The sequence below is a fragment of the Octodon degus genome, unplaced genomic scaffold (assembly GCF_000260255.1).
Source record: "Octodon degus isolate 3935 unplaced genomic scaffold, OctDeg1.0 scaffold00033, whole genome shotgun sequence".
NCBI lineage: Eukaryota > Metazoa > Chordata > Mammalia > Rodentia > Octodontidae > Octodon > Octodon degus.
This window is the reverse complement of record NW_004524609.1, coordinates 4688999-4697472: the sequence shown is the minus strand read 5'-3', so window position 1 is coordinate 4697472 and position 8474 is coordinate 4688999. Positions and strand designations below refer to the sequence as shown.

Below are 8474 nucleotides of genomic sequence, written 5' to 3'. Positions count from 1 at the left end.
AAAAAAAAAAAAAGAATGGCTGTCGTCAAGAAATCAGCCAATAACAGCTGCTGGCGGGGCTATGGGGAAGAAGGAACCCTTCTGCACTGTTGGTGGGCGTACACACTGGTACAGCCACTATGGAAATCAGTGTGGAGACGCTTCAGAAACGGATTAGAGGTCCCATGCAACCCAGCTACTCCCCTTCTGCATATCTTCACAGAAGAATTAAAAACATCCCAGTGATACATGTTTACCAGATTTATAGCAGCACAAGTTGTAATAGCTAAGTCCTGGAAACAACTCAGATGCCCATCAACTGAGGATTGTAAAAAGAAGTGGGGCTGGGGAGATGGCTCAGTGGAATGGGCTCTTCCCTGGCAAGCGCAAGGGCCTGAGTTCAATCCCTGGTTCCAAAAAAAAATACATAAATAAAAAGATGTGGCATTTTTATTCAGTGGAATGTTCCTCTGCCATGAAGAAGTATAAACAAGACTTACAGTAAAATAGCTTTTTCGCAACGGGTTTGCCGCGAGAGCACAGGCATAGTGAAGGCCACCACTAAATCGAAGCCAACATGGGAAAGGAAAAGACCCACATTAATATCGTCGTCATCAGACACGTGGACTCCGGCAAGTCCACCACCACCGGCCATCTGATCTACAAATGCGGTGGCATCGACAAAAGGACCATTGAAAAATTTGAGAAGGAGGCTGCTGAGATGGGGAAGGGTTCGTTCAAGTATGCCTGGGTGTTGGACAAGCTGAAAGCCGAGCGTGAGCGTGGTATCACCACTGACATCTCCCTGTGGAAATTCGAGACCAGCAAGTATTACGTGACCATCATCGATGCCCCTGGACACAGAGACTTCATCAAAAACATGATTACAGGCACATCGCAGGCTGACTGTGCTGTCCTGATTGTTGCTGCTGGCGTTGGTGAATTCGAAGCTTGTTTCTCCAAAAACGGGCAGACCTGTGAGCATGCCCTTCTGGCTTACACACTGGGTGTGAAACAACTAATTGTTGGAGTTAACAAAATGGATTCCACAGAGCCACCCTACAGCCAGAAGAGATACGAGGAAATTGTTAAGGAACTCAGCACCTACATTAAGAAAATCGGCTACAACCCTGACACCGTAGCTTTTGTGCCAATTTCTGGTTGGAATGGTGACAATATGCTGGAGCCAAGTGCTAACATGCCTTGGTTCAAAGGATGGAAGGTCACTCGCAAGGATGGCAATGCCAGCGGAACCACACTGCTTGAAGCTTTGGATTGCATCCTCCCACCCACTCGCCCCACTGACAAGCCTTTGCGGCTGCCCCTCCAGGATGTCTACAAAATTGGTGGTATTGGCACTGTCCCAGTGGGCCGAGTGGAGACTGGTGTTCTCAAACCTGGCATGGTGGTCACCTTTGCTCCAGTCAATGTCACAACTGAAGTCAAGTCTGTTGAAATGCACCATGAAGCTTTGAGTGAAGCTCTTCCTGGGGACAATGTGGGCTTCAACATCAAGAACGTGTCCGTCAAGGATGTCCGGCGTGGCAATGTGGCTGGTGACAGCAAAAACGACCCACCAATGGAAGCAGCTGGTTTCACCGCTCAGGTGATCATCCTGAACCATCCTGGCCAGATCAGTGCTGGCTATGCCCCTGTCCTGGATTGTCACACAGCTCACATTGCTTGCAAGTTTGCTGAGCTGAAAGAAAAGATTGATCACCCGTCTGGTAAGAAGCTGGAAGATGGGCCCAAGTTTCTGAAATCTGGTGATGCTGCCATTGTTGACATGGTTCCAGGCAAGCCCATGTGTGTCGAGAGCTTCTCTCATTATCCACCTCTGGGTCGTTTCGCTGTTCGTGATATGAGACAGACAGTTGCTGTGGGTGTCATCAAAGCTGTGGACAAGAAGGCTGCTGGAGCCGGCAAGGTCACCAAGTCTGCCCAGAAAGCTCAGAAGGCTAAATGAATATTATCCCTGACACCTGCCACCCCAGTCCTAATCAGTGGCGGAAGACCGGTCTCAGAACTGTTTCTCCCAATTGGCCATTTAAGTTTAATAGTGAAAGACTGGTCAATGATAACAATGCATCGTAAAACCTTCAGAAGGAAAGGAGAATGTTTTGTGGACCATTTTTTTGTGTGTGTGGCAGTTTTTAAGTTATTAGTTTTTAAAATCAATACTTTTTAATGGAAACAACTTGACCAAAAATCTGTCACAGAATTTTGAGACCTATTAAAACAAAGTTTAATGAGAAAAAAAAAAAAAAAAAGACTTACAGTAAAATAAATCAGACTCGTGTAAACATCGTACTACCCTAGAGTGAGAAACTGAAAATAAGTTCCAAAATGTACAGTAAATATTATGAAAGAGAAGAAATTGTTTAAAATGAACTAAGATGAGGGAGAGGAGAAAGAAAAAGAGAAAAAATGCAACTTACACCATTAGTGTCTCAGTTCATAGAAAAGGAAGATTTGTACCAATATCAATTGGAGAAATTTTTATGCTTGTATTTTATAAAGCTACTTTAAAGATAATAGTAACCTGTTATTCTTCTATATCATGAAATTTTGTTTTACCTATTTTCCATTAAAAAAGAATCAGGGCCAGTGAGATAGCTCATTGGGCTAAGTGCCTGTTTAGGCAAGCGCAGGGAGAAGGGCTCGATCCCCAGCACCACATGCTGCACCAGCCCCACCTCCAGGTGTGCTGAGCTGGCCCCTGAGACCAGGCATGGTGACACACGCCTGTAATCCCAGCACTGGGGAGGCTGCGACAGGAGGATCCCTATGAGTCAGAGCTGCATAATGAGACCCTGTACCAAATATATTTAAAAAAAAAAATCAAGAGTCAGACTATTTGTGTATATTTTATTTTATAACAATCTGTAGTTACAGAGTACCGTGCTATAGGTTCTTCTGGTTTGCCGTGTCCTTGGCTGATGTAAAAATGGCCACCAGTTTCCTAGTGCGTGAGATGGTCTGGTTTGACAAGTTCAAGTGTGATGTTGCAGAAAGGAAATTCTTCGAGCAGATGAATGGGCCTGAGGCTGGTGCCATCTGGCAGAGCTCCAGTCCTGGGGTCTCTGGTGGGCCTGGTGACCCACTGGAGCCCCCTGGTCCATAGTGAGCATGTTGTCTGATTGCCAGCCTGAAAGTGGAGAACCAGAACCTGAGAAGCGTGGTGCAGGATCTGCAGCAGGCTCTCTCTAGACTGGAGGCCTGGTAAACACCCTCAGGAAGAGCTCACCCACCCATCCAGCCCCAACCGCAGCACGTGGCTCCCGTTCGCCAAGTGGAGCCCCCAGCCAAGAAGGTAGCCACCCCAGCAAAGGACGACGAGGACAGTGACATTGCCCGATTTGACAGTGATGAGGAGGACGAGGCAGCCCGGCTGTGGGAGGAGAGGCTAAGGCAGTATGCAGAAAAGAAATCCAAGAAGGCTTCACTGGTGGCCAAGTCCTCCATCCTCCTGAAAGTCAAACCTTGGGATGATGAGACTGGCGTGGCCAAGCTGGAGGCCTGTGTGCGCTCCATCCAGTGGATGGGCTGCTCTGGGGTGGCTCCAAGCTGGCCTTGTGGGTTCCAGCATCCACAAGCTGCAGATCCAGTGTGTGGTGGAAGACGACAAGGTGGGCACCAACTTGCTGGAAGAGGAGGTCACCAAGTGTGAGGAGCAGGAGCGAAGTGTGGACGTCGTAGCTTTCAACCAGATCTGAAGCCGAGGGGGCATGTGTGCAAGGGAGACCCTGCCAAGACAGAATTAAATCAAGCCAATAACAGATCAGTCCTTTATAAAGTAAGCCTTCTAGCTGAGTATGGTGGTGCATCCCTGTAATCCCAGCTGCTCGGGGAACCTAGGCAGGATTATTGCCACTTTGAAGTCAATCTTTCACACTTGGCCCTGAGCCCTGTAATAAAAAGACTAAAAGGGCAGGAATGTGGCTTACTAGTTGAGCACTTGGGTGGCATGTGCCATGTGGGACTCTGGCCCCACTACCAGAAATAAAAGCCTTTCCCTGTGTTAGGTGTGAACTGTGTAGACTAAGGGCTCTTTCGTGTTTTTCAGCTGGCTGCTGAGGTGCACAGTGTGCACTCAGTACAAGGGGCGGAGCCCGTGGTGCTGTTCAGGGGCGGCGCTGCCCGCAGCCTGGAGGCCTTGCTCGCAGAGCCCCAGCAGAAGGTCGAGACTGTTCTCTCCGACGGAGAAGTGATTAAGTAAGTTTCAGTATTTGGGAGATGGGGCTGGCAAAATAGCTTGGCAGTCTAAAGCGACTGCTTAAGCAGGCACGGGACGACCGAGGTTCTGTCTCCCAGTACCACATGCTACACCAGCGCTGCCCACAGGGCCAACTGAGCCGGCAAAAACAAAAGAATATTTGAGAGAGAATTTTTATTTATTTTTTATTTTGGCGGAACCAGGGATTGAACTCAGGCCCTTGTGCTTGCCAGGCAAGAGCTTATTCTACTGAGCTATCTCCCTGGCCCCCTGGGAGAGAATTTTTACCAAATTGGAAATGTGCTGGGTATTTGTTGCGTGCTTTATTGTGTTCACAAGTAGAAGCATAGTTACAGGAACCAGGGCTGGGTGTGCAGCCAGCGGTGGAGCGCTGCCCGGCGCCTCCTTGGCAGACACCGAGAGCCCTAGCACACCACCCAGGAGGCCCTGTCAGAAGGCGTTCCCCAAGGACGCTGGGGTGCCAAGTGCGTGGGGAAACCGTGGGCACACAAGTCCTGTTCCGTAACAGAGTGCTGAGATGATTTATTTTAAGCTGAAATGGATAATTCCAGACTCCCAAATCCTTTTCTTTCTGTTGTATTGCTCCAACTGTCAAGTCATAACCTTTTTCTCTAGAGAAAAGTACAGCTTGCTGTTAGTGAAATCATAATCGTGCTGTGAGGCCTTCATTCGTCCAGACCTGGGGTATAGAGAGCCCTTTCTGTCCTCATCTCAGTCCAAGAAGTTTATATTTGGAATCCCAAGGATAAGTTAATGGAGTCCCATCAAGCTAATTCCAATCTACCGCTTCCAGGGCAACCCGTAGTGAGAACAGAGACACTAAGGCATATTCATAGTGATGGGGAGTTAAGGAGTCCTAAGTCCAGCCATGAAGATGGCTATCTGGAACAGAGGCTCCTACTCACAACCAAACCCAGCTTTTACTCATTTGTGAAGAAGGAAGTGGCTTGAGGATGAGCGACTGAGAGTGGTGGGAAGTCGTGGGGGACACGAGCTGGGCTAGGCAGGGGGCCTGCATTCACCTCTGCACTATGTAGAGAGAGGAAGACATGCAGAAAGAGTAACCTGCAGTACATAACTGAGGTAGAGTCTAATGTTTTGGGGTCAGGCTTCAGCTCTGATGTGTAATCTTTTAAGCTCCAGGTCATAGCCTCTGTCTGGAGGCTGGATCCCACAGGGAGCGTTGGCTCTTTGTCCCCTCTTGATTAAAGAGCAGCAGATGGCGGCTATCCCGGAAACGTGTGCCATCTTCAAAAACTACCACCGCCTCGGCTAGACCACTACGCACTGCTTAAAGCCAACTGAAAGGATGAAAAATCCTAGCCAACTCTGTACATATCAATGTAAGGAAATAGGGTCAGACACCGCCAAAATGGAGACAGTGGCTCTGTCCAGGAGAACTGCTCCGGTGGGCCTCTACACTAGAGTAGACATAATGCTCCCCAGGTGATGGAAGGGCGTGTCACGGGCCGCATTGCCCCAACCCTCATTTCATCACATGTTGACAGCTGCATGCCAGACTGACCTGCCGTGTGCTCCGGGGTGTCTGCAGCTTGTGCTTAGCGTCATGCCGCCGCACAGGCTGTCTGTGCTGCCTTGGTTAGGAGGCCGTAAGCCCGCTGAGGCTCTGTTGCCTGCGTAGGCAGATGAGAGCCTACCATTGCCCTGGAGCCGTGGTCCCAGGAGTAACTGAGAGAGAGGGCCGGGTGCATTTAGGCCGGGCTGCTCCGTGTGCAGGGCACTCCTGCTCTCGGACTTCAGTAGTCCTGTGTTTAATCCGGAGATACCGCTGACAGATAGGCATTTGCGACTGCACACGGTGTATGCTCTCTGCTGTCTTTCTGGCCCAAAAAATATTAGCATTTTCTTAAATTTTGCTTCATTTTTTTCTAATCTGATTTTTTTATTTTGAACTTTATTTTTAGGTGGTCCAAGTTTTTTGTGGTATTTAGGCATCCTGTCTTAGTTTTTATTACTGAAAAGGTAAGTAATATCTTTATTTTTTATTTTTTTTTTAAATTTTATTTATTTATTTGTGTGTATGTGTGTGTGTGTGTGGCCAGCTCAGTCCACCAGGGGGTAGGGCTGGCTGGCATGTGGTGCTGGGGGGATTGAACTGCGGTCCCTGTGATTTGCTAAGCTTGTTCTAAGTAGGTGCTCTAGACCACCGAGCCATCTCACCAGCCCGTAATATCTTTATTTTCTGGCCCATTTTGTGAAAATTTAAAATTGCCTATATTATTTTTAGGACTAAAATGGAACTTCAGTATTTGAGAAGATTCTTAAATTTTAAAAATACTTTTTGTTTTTAAATGCTTTATTTATTTATTTATTTTGTGTGTGTGTGTGTGTGTGTGTGTGTGTGGCCAGCTCAGCCCACCAGGGGGCGGGGCTGGCTGGCATGTGGTGCTGGGGGTTGAACCGCGGTCCCTGTGCTTTGCTAAGCTTGTTCTAAGTAGGTGCTTTAGACCACTGAGCCATCTCACCAGCCCCTAAAAATACTTTTTGAACAGTAAAGTATATTAGTCAGAATTACTTCAATGCCTAAATGGATTTTTTTTTTAATCAAGGAGGTCAACCTCAGGACCTAGTGCTTGCAGGCAGCACTCATGCCACTGAGCTGGCTCCTCACTGGTTTTTGTCTGAGTCAGGTTCTTGCTGTGCAGTTCAGGCTGGTCTTGTACTCACAGTGATCTTTCTGCCTCAGTCTCCAAGTGCTGGGACTGCAGACGTGCCACCGCACCAGGCACTCTGAGTACTTTTATTTATAATATTTTAAATCTAATTTGGACAAGAACGTAAGTATTCATTGAAGTACTTAAGTGGAGTGGCAACTTCTAGTTTTAACATTAAATGTAGTTAGCTAAAATGACAATGTTTATAAAATAATATTACCTTTTATTGCAGGATGGGAATCACTGTGCTTATGTACAAATGTTCCACACACGAAACTTAAGCAAGTATACTCTGTGGCCTGGACAAGAAGGAAAATCTGTTACACTGAGTTTTACTGCTTATGTGGATCGGAAGTTTATCTCTTTAATGTCATTAAGTAAGTTTTCTTAAAACTTTGAACAGTTTTTAGTGAGAGGATACTGTGGGCTAGTGTAGCTCTGAGTCTTGCCGGCTTTCATTACAGTCTTAGCTTTTCCTGCTTCCTGATGAGGGTTTGAGCCTTCACCTTCCACGCGTCACCACAGCTGGTCGTGTGTTTGGGTCAGTGGTGCTGCGTTCTAAGGGAGTATTTGTGTGTGAGTTCTGCTCAAGCAGTTTTCAGACATCATTTCTATAACTCCCATGTCTTAACATTTGCCCTAAGTGTAAATAATATAATAAAGGAAAGCTTTTTATCCTTATGACAAGGCCGTGTTCTTCGATAGAGTAACTGATGGACCTTAAAATCCCTGTTTGGCAAGACTCAGTGTGTCTCTCCTTGAATAGAGAGAGAGAGATGAACAAAGACAGTAATAGAGCAGGGTCAGCCAAGCCATGTGCTGCTTTATTTTTTATTTTTTTGAGAAAGGGTCTCCCTGTGTGGTATAGACTGGCCTTGAACTCACTGTGTAGCCCAGACTGGTCCAAAGTGGCATTCCTCCTGCCTCAGCCTCCTGAGTGCTGGGATTATAGGCATGACAGCATGTCTGCTTTGCCACTTACTTTCTTTAGAAACAGAGTTTAAATTTTTTTATGATGTCTTGAATCTACTACATGATGCTATAAATAACGCCAGACTTATGTTTCTAGGAGGAAAAAAAAAAAAAAAGAAGCTAGCCTTAGTAGTGTCCTCCCCTCTAGCGCTTCATGGCTGTGAAGTCATTTTGAAGAAATTATGGAGGAGAGAATAAAAATACTTAAGAAATGCTGGATATGGTAGCAACATGCCTGTAAGCCCACAATTTAAGAGGCTAAGGCAGGGAGATTGCCACAAGTTCCAGGCCTGCCTGGGCTACATAGTCAGTTCAAGGCCAGCCTGAACTGCAAAGTAAAACTCTGTCTCAAAACAAAAAAAAACAGGGCTGACCAAATAGCTTAGCGGATTAAAGCACCTGCAAGCAGGCGCAGGGGCCAGGGGTTCAATCCCTGGGCCTGCCGTGCTGGCCGGCTCCTGGGGCGTGCTGAGAGGGCAGTTGAGACTGGGTGTGGTGGCGTGCGCCTGTAATCCTAGGTCTTGGGAGGCTGTAAACAGGCAAATCACTGTGAGTCCGGTCTAGTAGTGAGACCCTGAACACCCTGTAGACCCTTCCCTAAAAAGTACAAA

General features: G+C 47.1%; 1 protein-coding gene and 2 pseudogenes across 2 annotated transcripts in view; all 3 read left to right on the top strand.

Annotated features, from left to right (window-relative positions):
- The window catches only part of Nol11 (nucleolar protein 11), a 36621-nt gene that overhangs the window by 6970 nt on the left and 21177 nt on the right, over positions 1 to 8474 (top strand). Inside the window, exons 4-6 of the mRNA XM_023714119.1 lie at positions 4046 to 4194; positions 6142 to 6199; positions 7124 to 7268. Of these exons, the coding sequence (XP_023569887.1) occupies positions 4046 to 4194; positions 6142 to 6199; positions 7124 to 7268 (352 nt within the window). The remainder of the gene's footprint in view (positions 1 to 4045; positions 4195 to 6141; positions 6200 to 7123; positions 7269 to 8474) is intronic.
- LOC101561490 lies at positions 494 to 2224 on the top strand (annotated as a pseudogene). Its single transcript, XR_001117071.1, has one exon. The product of XR_001117071.1 is annotated as an elongation factor 1-alpha 1 pseudogene (transcript).
- On the top strand, positions 2927 to 3695 carry LOC101561891 (annotated as a pseudogene).